The sequence below is a fragment of the Bufo bufo genome, chromosome 4 (genome assembly GCF_905171765.1).
Source record: "Bufo bufo chromosome 4, aBufBuf1.1, whole genome shotgun sequence".
Taxonomy (NCBI): Eukaryota; Metazoa; Chordata; class Amphibia; order Anura; family Bufonidae; genus Bufo; species Bufo bufo.
Window position 1 is genome coordinate 605,946,654 of NC_053392.1, and position 14,773 is coordinate 605,961,426.

Genomic DNA, 14,773 nt, shown 5'->3' on the forward strand with positions numbered 1-14,773 from the left:
TGGGAACTTTTAGTGCAGCAGAAATGTTTTTGTCCCCTTCTCCAGATCATTTCCTCCACACAATACTGTCTCTGGGCTCTACAGGCAGTTCTTTCCACCTCATGGCTTGTTTTTTGCATCTCATTGTCAGCTGTGAGATCTTATACAGACAGGGCTGTGTCTTTCCAAATCATGTCGAATCCATGGAATTTACCACAGGTGACTCCAATCAGGGTGTAGAACATCTCAAAGATGATCCAGAGAAACGGAAGGCCCCAGAGCCAAAATGTCAAGTGTCATAGCAAAGGGTCTGAATACTTATGCCCTGGAGAAATTTCAGTTTTTCTTTTTTTAATAAATTTTCAAAAAATTAAAAAATTCTGTTTTCACTTTCTCAATATGGGGCACTGAATTTTTCTATATTTTCACACAAGGAGGAACATAACAAAATGTGAAAAAAAGTTAAAGGGTCTGAAGACTTTCTGAATACACTGTACATACATAATAGTCACGATTCAAGCCAGGTAGAGAGGGCGATTTGGATCTACACAAGGTCTCAAAACCAATCATGAAATCACCATCCACGTCAATATCTACATCCAGCCTGGCTTTATGTGGACTTGGATGTGAATGGTGACCGCACATACAGGATTGAAAAGGATTGCTGGCTTCCTACACGATGGACGGATACAACCAAAACCGCCATTAAAAAACGTTCTGTATTCCGAGAATTTGAGTTTTTCGAAAACTGAAGTTTTAAGAAACGGCGAGCGCTGCCAGAACACTTGTGTACCGAGCGATAGGAGGAAAAGTACAAGAGCGCGTGGAATTTCTGCAGGAACTCTTAACCTCTCTGCTGAGAGCAGCAACATTTCTACAAGGTTTTTCTTGGCAAAATCTCCCGTAATAGGGACAAGCGAAGAAGGGGAATTTTTGTTTTGTATTCTGAAGAAACAGAAGGTTTATTTTACTTTGAAAGTCAGGTTGTAAATACAGCCAAGATAAATGTGTTTTGGCCAGAAAAATCTAACTTGTGAAACGCCAAACGGGGGTGTAAAACTACCACAAAGTGCAAGTAAACAGGCGCATAACGCAAGCAACCTGTTCTCTGCACAAAAGAAACCACCAGACCGTCTGCTCGGCCAGTATCCACAGGGATAGATGGTGAAGACACAGCTAATGGTAACATATCTGGAGCAACAAACAGTCCCAAACTATATAGCGGTTGTTTTATTTATTTTTTATAAAATAGCTTAATCACTAAACATATTTTATGTTCCCTTCGATCACTACTATATAACTACTATAATACTGCCTCATATGTACAAGGATATAACTACTATAATACTGCTCCTATGTACAAGGATATAACTACTATAATACTGCTCCTATGTACAAGGATATAACTACTATAATACTGCTCCTATGTACAAGAATATAACTACTATAATACTGCTCCTATGTACAAGAATATAACTACTATAATACTGCTCCTATGTACAAGAATATAACTACTATAATACTGCTCCTATGTACAAGAATATAACTACTATAATACTGCTCCTATGTACAAGAATATAACTACTATAATACTGCTCCTATATACAAGAATATAACTACTATAATACTGCTCCTATGTACAAGAATATAACTACTATAATACTGCCTCCTATGTACAAGAATATAACTACTATAATACTGCCTCCTATGTACAAGAATATAACTACTATAATACTGCTCCTATGTACAAGAATATAACTACTATAATACTGCTCCTATGTACAAGAATATAACTACTATAATACTGCTCCTATGTACAAGAATATAACTACTATAATACTGCTTCTATGTACAAGAATATAACTACTATAATACTGCCTCCTATGTACAAGAATATAACTACTATAATACTGCTCCTATGTACAAGAATATAACTACTATAATACTGCTCCTATGTACAAGAATATAACTACTATAATACTGCTTCTATGTACAAGAATATAACTACTATAATACTGCTACTATATACAGGAATATAACTACTATAATACTGCTCCTATGTACAAGAATATAACTACTATAATACTGACCCTATGTACAAGAATATAACTACTATAATACTGCTCCTATGTACAAGAATATAACTACTATAATACTGCTCCTATGTACAAGAATATAGCTACTATAATACCGCTCCTATGTACAAGAATATAACTACTATAATACTGCTCCTATGTACAAGAATATAACTACTATAATACTGCTCCTATGTACAAGAATATAACTACTATAATACTGCCTCCTATGTACAAGAATATAACTACTATAATACTGCTCCTATGTACAAGAATATAACTACTATAATACTGCTCCTATATACAAGAATATAACTACTATAATACTGCTCCCTATGTAGAAGAATATAACTGCTATAATACTGCTCCTATGTACGAGAATATAACTACTATAATACTACCGCCTATGTACAAGAATATAACTACTATAATACTGCTCCTATGTACAAGAATATAACTACTATAATACTGCTCCTATGTACAAGAATATAACTACTATAATACTGCTCCTATGTACAAGAATATACGGTAACTACTATAATACTACCGCCTATGTACAAGAATATACGGTAACTATTATACTACCGCCTATGTACAAGAATATATCTACTATAATACTGCCTCCTATGTACAAGAATATAACTACTATAATACTGCTCCTATGTACAAGAATATAACTACTATAATACTGCTCCTATGTACAAGAATATAACTACTATAATACTGCTCCTATGTACATGAATATAACTACTATAATACTGCTCCTATGCACAAGAATATAACTACTATAATACTGCTCCTATGTACAAGAATATAACTACTATAATACTGCTCCTATGTACAAGAATATAGCTACTATAATACTGCCTCCTATGTACAAGAATATAAATACTATAATACTGCCTCCTATGTACAGGAATATAACTACTATAATACTGCTCCTATGTACAAGATTATAACTACTATAATACTGCTCCTATGTACAAGAATATAACTACTATAATACTGCTCCTATGTACAAGAATATAACTACTATAATACTGCTCCTATGTACAAGAATATAACTACTAGAATACTGCTCCTATATACAAGAATATAACTACTATAATACTGCTCCTATGTACAAGAATATAACTACTATAATACTGCTCCTATATACAAGAATATAACTACTATAATACTGCTCCTATATACAAGAATATAACTACTATAATACTGCTCCTATGTACAAGAATATAACTACTATAATACTGCCTCCCATGTACAAGAATATAACTACTATACTACTGCTCCTATGTACAAGAATATAACTACTATAATACTGCTCCTATATACAAGAATATAACTACTATAATACTGCTCCTATGTACAAGAATATAACTACTATAATACTGCTCCTATGTACAAGAATATAACTACTATAATACTGCTCCTATGTACAAGAATATACGGTAACTACTGTAATACTACCGCCTATGTACAAGAATATACGGCAACTATTATAATACTACCGCCTATGTACAAGAATATATCTACTATAATACTGCTCCTATGTACAAGAATATAACTACTATAATACTGCTCCTATGTACAAGAATATAGCTACTATAATACTGCTCCTATGTACAAGAATATAACTACTATAATACTGCTCCTATGTACAAGAATATAACTACTATAATACTGCTTCTATGTACAAGAATATAACTACTATAATACTGCTCCTATGTACAAGAATATAACTACTATAATACTGCTCCTATGTACAAGAATATAACTACTATAATACTGCTCCTATGTACAAGAATATACGGTAACTACTATAATACTACCGCCTATGTACAAGAATATACGGTAACTATTATACTACCGCCTATGTACAAGAATATATCTACTATAATACTGCCTCCTATGTACAAGAATATAACTACTATAATACTGCTCCTATGTACAAGAATATAACTACTATAATACTGCTCCTATGTACACGAATGTAACTACTATAATACTGCTCCTATGTACAAGAATATAACTACTATAATACTGCCTCCTATGTACAAGAATATAACTACTATAATACTGCCTCCTATGTACAAGAATATAACTACTATAATACTGCTCCTATGTACAAGAATATAACTACTATAATACTGCTCCTATGTACAAGAATATACGGTAACTACTATAATACTACCGCCTATGTACAAGAATATACGGTAACTATTATAATACTACCGCCTATGTACAAGAATATAACTACTATAATACTGCACCTATGTACAAGAATATAACTACTATAATACTGCCTCCTATGTACAAGAATATAACTACTATAATACTGCCTCCTATGTACAAGAATATAACTACTATAATACTGCTCCTATGTACAGGAATATAACTACTATAATACTGCATCCTATGTACAAGAATATAACTACTATAATACTGCCTCCTATGTACAAGAATATAACTACTATAATACTGCCTCCTATGTACAAGAATATAACTACTATAATACTGCTCCTATGTACAAGAATATAACTACTATAATACTGCTCCTATGTACAAGAATATAACTACTATAATACTGCTCCTATGTACAAGACTATATCTACTATAATACTGCTCCTATGTACAAGAATATAACTACTATAATACTGCTCCTATGTACAAGAATATAACTACTATAATACTGCTCCTATGTACAAGAATATAACTATTATAATACTGCTCCTATGTACAAGAATATAACTACTATAATACTGCCTCCTATGTACAAGAATATAACTACTATAATACTGCTCTATTGTACAAGAATATAACTACTATAATGCTGCCCCTATGTACAAGAATATAACTACTATAATGCTGCCCCTATGTACAAGAATATAACTACTATAATACTGCCCCTATGTACAAGAATATAACTACTATAATACTGCTCATATGTACAGGAATATAACTACTATAATACTGCTCCTATGTACAAGAATATAACTACTATAATACTGCTCCTATGTACAAGAATATAACTACTATAATACTGCTTCTATGTACAAGAATATAACTACTATAATACTGCTCCTATCTACAAGAATATAACTACTATAATACTGCTCCTATGTACAAGAATATAACTACTATAATACTGCCTCCTATGTACAAGAATATAACTACTATAATACTGCCTCCTATGTACAAGAATATAACTACTATAATACTGCTCCTATGTACAAGTATATAACTACTATAATACTGCTCCTATGTACAAGAATATAACTACTATAATACTGCCTCCTATGTACAAGAATATAACTACTATAATACTGCTCCTATGTACAAGAATATAACTACTATAATACTGCTCCTATGTACAAGAATATAACTACTATAATACTGCTCCTATGTACAAGTATATAACTACTATAATACTGCTCCTATGTACAAGAATATAACTACTATAATACTGCCTCCTATGTACAAGAATATAACTACTATAATACTGCTCCTATGTACAAGAATATAACTACTATAATACTGCTCCTATGTACAAGAATATAACTACTATAATACTGCTCCTATGTACAAGTATATAACTACTATAATACTGCTCCTATGTACAAGAATATAACTACTATAATACTGCCTCCTATGTACAAGAATATAACTACTATAATACTGCTCCTATGTACAAGAATATAACTACTATAATACTGCTCCTATGTACAAGTATATAACTACTATAATACTGCTCCTATGTACAAGAATATAACTACTATAATACTGCCTCCTATGTACAAGAATATAACTATTATAATACTGCTTCCTATGTACAAGAATATAATTGCTATAATACTGCTCCTATGTACAAGAATATAACTACTATAATACTGCTCCTATGTACAAGAATATAACTACTATAATACTGCTCCTATGTACAAGTATATAACTACTATAATACTGCTCCTATGTACAAGAATATAACTACTATAATACTGCCTCCTATGTACAAGAATATAACTACTATAATACTGCTCCTATGTACAAGAATATAACTACTATAATACTGCTCCTATGTACAAGAATATAACTACTATAATACTGCTCCTATGTACAAGAATATAACTACTATAATACTGCCCTCCTATGTACAAGAATATAACTACTATAATACTGCCTCCTATGTACAAGAATATAACTACTATAATACTGCCTCCTATGTACAAGAATATAACTACTATAATACTGCCTCCTATGTACAAGAATATAATTACTATAATACTGCCTCCTATGTACAAGAATATAACTACTATAATACTGCTCCTATGTACAAGAATATAACTACTATAATACTGCCTCCTATGTACAAGAATATAATTACTATAATACTGCCTCCTATGTACAAGAATATAACTACTATAATACTGCTCCTATGTACAAGAATATAATTACTATAATACTGCCTCCTATGTACAAGAATATAACTACTATAATACTGCTCCTATGTACAAGAATATAACTACTATAATACTGCCTCCTATGTACAAGAATATAACTACTATAATACTACCTCCTATGTACAAGAATATAACTGCTATAATACTGCTCCTATGTACAAGAATATAACTACTATAATACTGCTCCTATGTACAAGAATATAACTACTATAATACTGCCTCCTATGTACAAGAATATAACTACTATAATACTACCTCCTATGTACAAGAATATAACTGCTATAATACTGCTCCTATGTACAAGAATATAACTGCTATAATACTGCCTCCTATGTACAAGAATATAACTACTATAATACTGCTCCTATGTACAAGAATATAACTACTATAATACTGCCTCCTATGTACAAGAATATAACTACTATAATACTGCTCCTATGTACAAGAATATAACTACTATAATACTGCCGCCTACGTACAAGAATATAACTACTATAATACTGCTCCTATGTACAAGAATATAACTACTATAATACTGCTCCTATGTACAAGAATATAACTACTATAATACTGCTCCTATGTACAAGAATATAACTACTATAATACTGCCTCCTATGTACAAGAATATAACTACTATAATACTGCCTCCTACAGTCATGTGAAAAAATTAGGACACCCTTTGAAAGCATGTGGTTTTTTGTAACATTTTTAATAAATGGTTATTTCATCTCCGTTTCAACAATACAGAGAGATTAAAGTAATCCAACTAAACAAAGAAAACTGAAGAAAAGTCTTTTCAAGATCTTCTGTAAATGTCATTCTACAAAAATGCCTATTCTAACTGAGGAAAAAGATAGGACACCCTTGCCCCTAATAGCGAGTGTTACCTCCTTTGGCTGAAATAACTGCAGTGAGACGGTTCTTGTAGCCATCTACCAGTCTTCGACATCGGTCTGAGGAAATTTTACCCCACTCCTCAATGCAGAACTTTTTCAGCTGTGAGATGTTTGAGGGGTTTCTTGCACGTACAGCCCTTTTCAAGTCACCCCACAGCATCTCAATGGGATTCAAATCTGGACTTTGACTTGGCCATTCCAGGACTCTCCATTTCTTCTTTTTCAGCCAATCTTTGGTTGATTTACTAGTATGTTTTGGGTCATTGTCATGTTGCATGGTCCAGTTCCGCTTCAGCTTTAATTTTCTAACTGATGGTCTCACATGTTCTTCAAGCACCTTCTGATACACAGTAGAATTCATCGTGGATTCTATGATGGTGAGCTGACCAGGTCCTGCTGCAGCAAAGCAGCCCCAAACCATGACACTTCCACCTCCATGCTTCACAGTTGGTATGAGGTTCTTTTCTTGGAATGCTGTGTTTGGTTTACGCCAAACATGTCCTCTGCTGTTGTGTCCAAATAATTCAATTTTGGACTCATCTGTCCAAAGAACATTATTCCAGAAGTCCTGGTCTTTGTCAACTTTATCGCTGGCAAATGTCAGTCTGGCCTCGATGTTTCTCTTGGAAAGCAAAGGTTTCCTCCTTGCACACCTCCCATGCAAGTTAAACTTGTACAGTCTCTTTCTTATTGTAGAGGCATGTACTTCTACATCAACAGTAGCCAGAGCCTGCTGTAGTTCTCGAGATGACACTTTAGGGTTTTTGGATACCTCTTTTAGCATCTTGCGGTCTGCTCTTGGGGTGAACTTGCTGGGGCGACCAGTCCTGGGCATGTTGGCAGTTGTTTTGAAAGCCCTCCACTTGTAGACTATCTTCCGGACAGTGGAATGGCTGATTTCAAAATCTTTTGAGATCTTTTTAAATCCCTTCCCAGACTCATAGGCTGCTACAATCTTTTTTCTGAAGTCCTCTGACAGCTCTTTTGCTCTCACCATGGTGCTCACTCTCACTTCAACAGTCAGGAGCACACCAAACTAAATGTCTGAGGTTTAAATAGGGCAAGCCTCATTCAACATGCAGAGTAACGATCTACTAATTATGTGCACCTGGTGTGATATACCTGTGTGAGATCTGAGCCAATTTAAGAGGGAATACATGTGAGGGTGTCCTATCTTTTTCCTCAGTTAGAATAGGCATTTTTGTAGAATGACATTTACAGAAGATCTTGAAAAGACTTTTCTTCAGTTTTCTTTGTTTAGTCGGATTACTTTAATCTCTCTGTATTGTTGAAACGGAGATGAAATAACCATTTATTAAAAATGTTACAAAAAACCACATGCTTTCAAAGGGTGTCCTAATTTTTTCACATGACTGTATGTACAAGAATATAACTACTATAATACTGCCTCCTATGTACAAGTATATAACTACTATAATACTGCCTTCTAATATGGGTTTTAAATTAGATTTTATGTAATGGATTAGGGAAAATATAAAATGAATTAAAAACTTTGTTTGAAAAATAAAGAAATAACTAAAACCCCAAAAGCTGTATTTGTATTCACCATTATATAGGGTCTGGTCCAACCAAATAACTTTCGAAGTCACATGATTAGCAGCGTCTCGCTGTGCGCACTCAGTGTCACATGACCTGTCACATGATGTCAGTATAAATACACCTGTTCTGTACGGCTGCCGCACTACTACATCCACTCTCTGGACAGGGCTAAGACACAGGTGTGGAGAAGAGCAGATCAGCGGTGGGTTACAAAAAATACCCAAAACTTTGAAAAACATAATGCGGCAGACCACTAAACACATCGCTGGAAACGCAATGTGTGGCGCAAACCCACCACTTTCCATCACCCCAAGTGGAGCATGGCGGGGGCAGCATCAGGCTGTACGGATGCTTTTCATTGATAGGGTCAGGACTTTAAAAAAGATGAATACAATTCCAGAACTGCAGTGAAGACTGACACACGGGCATAGCAGGAAGAGGAAGGTAGCTAAAGAGTAAGTAAGCCATTCCAACCTTCCAGGGTCATACATTTCAGTAATAACATTGTGAAGAGACAAGGAGCTGCTGGGGACTCTGCTGCCGCTTATCTCCAGGGAAACCAAGGAAGAGACAGAGGAATGAGACACTTTACATTCACTGCTCTTCTATGTCTTCCACTAGAGTTCTGTTCATCCTAATCCTCCTGCTACATGAATAGAATACTAATAAAGTGAAGACTGACACCTACACAGGCAGAGAGCCCGGAGAGAAGAACGTAATGCTCTGTAACAATTAATATTAACAGGATGTGTGGGGGGGACAAATCTCTGTTTATCCTGATCTTTCTGGTTCAGGAACAGAATATCAAAAACCACAGTAAAGACTGACACCTAAACAGGCAGAACCATTGGAAAGAAGAACAAATGTAATCCTTATAAATAATGTAGATTTACAGCCACGATGGACGTTCATTCTGCCCTTCCAGGCTAATAAATAGAATACTAGGTCTACAGTTAAAACTGACACCTACATAGATAACTATTGGAAAAAATAAGGAACTGTAATGCCGTCCCATTAATGTAGATACACAGGTCGCTTCTTTGTCTATTCAATCCTTGTTAACGAACTGAATACTAAGACTACAGCACTGAAGACTGACACCTACACAGGCAGAACAAAGGGAATATAACGCCTAAACAAGGCAAACTGATAGGTCACTTCCTTATCACAGATGACCGTTCATCCTGATCTTCCTGGTTGATGAACAGAACACCAAGACTTCAGTCAAGACTGACACACAAGCAGACGTTTTGATAAGAAGCAGAAAACTGGCTTTCTATGAATGTAGATTTATACATCGCATTCTTATCTGTGTGATGTGGCCATATAATTGCTCCTCCCGGTTCATGAATGGAATGCCAAAACTACAGTGAAGACTGACACAGACATTGGCTATAATGGAAAGTAAAAAAAAAACTGGGAGATTTTTGCACGTTTGCCCTTCAGACCGACCCCCCCCTATAAATAGACAGGGGCCGATTCTCCCTCCTCCCAGGAGACGGCTCCTCGCTCTGTCATCCAGAGGAATTGCAGTCATATTTGTGCAGGGGGTGGGATGATGGAAAAGTCTGTCGTCCTGTATAGCGTTTCACTGACCTTCAGCGTCCACACCCCGACAGCTGACTGACAGCGGAGTCACCATGATGTACAGGAAATGAACTACTACCCCCATCATTTACAGGGTAAAAATCATGAGAAAGTAGGAAAAAAACAACAACAACAACATATAATCAAAAGGATAGTAAAGTTTATTTTAACCCCTTTAAGGATACGCCCTAGTTTGGAGGTTGTTCACCCCCCAGGGACCTTTTTTCCGCAGACAAAGGCGTCGCTGGGTCACGTGATCGCTACGGTCAGTCACATGAGCGATGGAGAGTCGGACTGCGCAGGGACACACTCCCAAATGGTCACACCCAGCTGGACCTTCAATGCAAACTGCAGGCAATTAATTCGTAACTACTACTAGCAGGAATAATAGAGGAACGGTGAAGAGTGAGGAGCATGGGTGCTGCAGAACTGTTATTACAGGTGAGACACGTCGGGAGAGGCGAGCGCTCCTCGGACTATTTATGGAGCGGAGGCTGAGAGGCAGGAGGCGCTGAATGCCTCGTTCACGGAGAGTCAACACACATCGTGTATTCTAGCGAGGCGGACATGTGGGCGTCTATCCCGCCCCGCAGATCTGAGGGGCCATATATAGCAAGGCCATAAATTCCTCCTATAAACACAGGCCGCTGTTTCCAGGGAACGTCATAATATTGAAGTGTTGACGGCGCAAAATAAACCCAAGATTTGGAAAGTCGCCTCAACCTGGGGAAGGGCCGCGACCGTCGGGAGAGAATGGGTGCTTACGAAAATTTCTGAAAAAAAAAAAGAGTGATCTGACAACCTATGAGAGCGTCAGCAAGCAGCCTTAACCCCTTAATGACACAGCAAAAAAAAAAAAATATATATATTTTTTTTTTTTTGACCCTACGCATTTCAGCAGCCAGCAGTATTTCACTGACGCAGCTGTACTATTGTTTTTGTTGTTGGCGCTGTTTGGGGGTACTTCTTACCCCGGGCTTCCACGCTTAGTCCCCCCCCCCCCCCCCCAACTGCCTATGGATCCCCTGTGTAAACAATGGATGTGTCAGCCATGGCTCACAAGATGGTAGTGGTCATGTGATTTGATCACACGCCTCTTCTGCATCAGTGCCTTCAGCGCCTGCGCAGAGACATAAGACTATGTTGCCTCTGCGCGTGCAGTGAGGAGTTTCAGCACGGATACGGCGGTAACCTCAGTAAATCATGTGACCACTGCCAAGGGACCCATACGCAGCGGTAGCTTCAGCGCGCTAGGATAGGTCATCAATATCAGATCGGCGGGGGTCCGACACCCTGCACAGTGTTTCCGTACTGCTCCTTCCATTTTTAGTGGGAAGACTTGGCTACCATTCACTTCAATAGGGGCAGCGCTGCAGTAACCAGCTCTGTCCACTACACAATAGATGGCGCTGTGGAGTCTCGGCTCCAGGGTTATGCCCATACAGCTGATCAGTGTGTGTGTGTGTGTGTGTGTGTGTGTGGACAAACCCTTCAAAGAGTATCTGTCCACTTTCCTGATATGCCCGTTTAGTAAATACTTAAATATTTTCTTAATTGTGTTGTTCCTCTGTTACTCCTCCAGGAAATATGTGATTAAATTGACAATGCGGCAAGTCCCTATACACTCTGACACAGACAGAGGTCACTGTCAGACTGCGTAGGGCCACACTCTATTGAGCAAATATCCAGCAATCAATTTATTAATACATTTCCAGGAGGAATAACAGAGGAAAAAGTCAAAACAGAGTTCTAAGAAGCAATGATCCAGAATACTTACCTTGAGGGAAGAACGGCAGCGCACGCCCATAACACGGGCGCAGAGCGACTCCTTGTGCAGTGACAGCGCGCAGCAATGATGTGCGCGCCGCCCTCCAGGTGGCCCTCTGCACTGGACAATCACTACCTGTTGGGGGGGTTTCTTGACAAACTAATCAAAATCAGCTGGGAGGCGGGGCTTAGACTATATCCAATGCAGACAGAGCCACTCCCCCTTTGCCAAACTTCCTGCTTCAGAAGCCTATCACTGGGAGGGGACAATATGAAATGTCCCTTTAAAGATAAAGTATGAGAAGATCAACAGCACAGCGGACCCCGGGGCCCCTCTCACCTCAGCTCTTTTGAGCATCTCCCATTTATTCAGGATCTTCATGGCAAACACCTTATCCGTATTTTTCAATTTCACCACGGCAACCTGCGAGAAAGAAGACGGCAAGAGGTCAGAGCTAGCGGCACGCGGGGGGGGGGGTCATTCATTTGTAGCGGAGAGTGCGACATCATCGGGCCAATGCCTAAATAAGTCAGTACAGACCCGTACGGTGCCGCGTGGCCGCAGTCAAGTTGCATTTCTCCCGGATTCAAAAGCATTTCCATGGAAACAACTTGTTTATGTAAACTAAGCAACAATGTATCAGGATCATCACAAATACAATAATAGAAATAAAGACGCTCTTCCCCTTTAAGAAATATTTTATTGGGTAATAACTTGATTTCTCATAAATCTCGTCTTTTTTTTTTTTTGCTACTTTTTACTGTAATCTTCAGCTGTAACCCCGCCTCGGAGCCCACGCGGTATTCTATAGGGCACAACATGGCGGTAATATCCCTACATTCCCGGTGGAACGCTGACAGTATTTTCCATTAGGAACGCTCTCGCTCGCATCGGAAAAAGGGCCAAAATGTAATAAGTGAATGTGAGCGACCGGACCACAGATAGAACACAACTAGTAGGGTCTCGGGGGAGGGGGAGGTCGGGCTGGCCGTCAGAGTGTAAGCTCTGCAGAGCGCGTCCTGGCATCTACATGGTTAATGAGACGCTTTACTGTGAGCCATTAACACGTACAACCTCGCTAGGCGCCTCATTTACTGATTTTCCTATAAGCTCAGAAATCCTGCATTAGAAAACACTTCTGAGAGATCTGTGCAAGATCCTTTCCTGAAATACTCTGTGCTGCTGTGAATGCTGCTCCTTCCTAGTCTGTGACTTCCCGCTTGTCTCCATCCCCTTCTTCACGTCATGACACTTAACGACACGTGTGGACAGGCCACCTCACCCCGCAGGATTTGCACGCCACCCCTCTCCATGATATTGCCCCGTCACATACAGACTGGACGGGTCAGTACCTCCCACATGACCTCTCCTGTAATACTCTGTGCTGCTGTGGGGCTAGGCTCCTCCCACTGTGTAACTTCTCTCAGGTCTGCACTTCTCTCTCCCTCCTCATATTATGACACTGCCCCTGTCCCATGCAGACCCGTTTCCATTAACATCATTACCCCTCTCCTGAAATACTCTGTGCTGCTACTGATCACACAACAAGACGGGGGGGGGGGCTCCTTTAAATCAGGGATCGCTGGCCGAGCAGTGCGGATTGTGACTGCATCGCTCATTATCCAGCATCTGGACGCAGCTCCCCGCCAGCAAGCCGCCAAATGTAAGTTCACATCTAAACCTATTACCCACAATTCCCATGGAAATTTAACTACTTCAAGACCGGGGCAGAGCACAGCGCACTCCTCTAGGGGCGCCCTCAAATCTCAGTCAATCCAGCAAGGGTCTGACGTTCACAGCAGCACAAAGTATTTCAGGAGGCAATTATCTTGACATGGCATCATTAGGGACAAGGCTGCATGTGACAGTGGGACAACCACAGAAAGCTTTGCTAGCAGCACAGAGTATTTCAGGAGAGGAGAGCATGGATCTTGTAGGAGTACTTTTATGTAATGATGCTGATGAGGACAGGGGAAATTAAGGTAGATATGTTGGGGGTGACAGCGGCACAGAGTATTTTAGGAGAGGAGTGGGAGGCGGTATGGATATGTGGGTGAGGTGAAGGCAGTGATGTCAGGCTTCTGTCTGTCCAATCCAGTAATACCAGGATATAAAATCCCCTCCCGCCGGCAGATACAGGGTTAAACACGGATCTGCGCTGGCAGTAAGAACGGTAACCGGATCCGGAGGACACAATGACCCCGGCGCCGCTCATCTCCAACCAACTGCTACCCCAACGACAGCGCAAATCACACTCCAGGAAAAACTGATACATTGTGTGCAACTCTGTAGCCGTCTGAGGGGCGGAGCCTGACCTGTAACTCTGTATCTGTGTGTAAAGCCCGCCCCCCCAGCACACAGTGTATCCGTTTTTTTCCTGGAGAGCTCCTTTACCATCAGCAAATCCTGAAGTCGCCTTCTTTTGATGCGTCGTTAAAGGGGTTGTCCTGG

General features: G+C 38.9%; 1 protein-coding gene across 3 annotated transcripts in view; it reads right to left on the minus strand.

Moving 5' to 3' along the window:
• CDC42BPA (CDC42 binding protein kinase alpha) overlaps positions 1-14,773 on the minus strand; it is a 160,147-nt gene that overhangs the window by 98,188 nt on the left and 47,186 nt on the right. For all 3 annotated transcript variants that reach the window (XM_040430597.1, XM_040430595.1, XM_040430596.1), the window contains exon 3: positions 12,662-12,745. In XM_040430597.1, the coding sequence (XP_040286531.1) occupies positions 12,662-12,745 (84 nt within the window). The remainder of the gene's footprint in view (positions 1-12,661; positions 12,746-14,773) is intronic.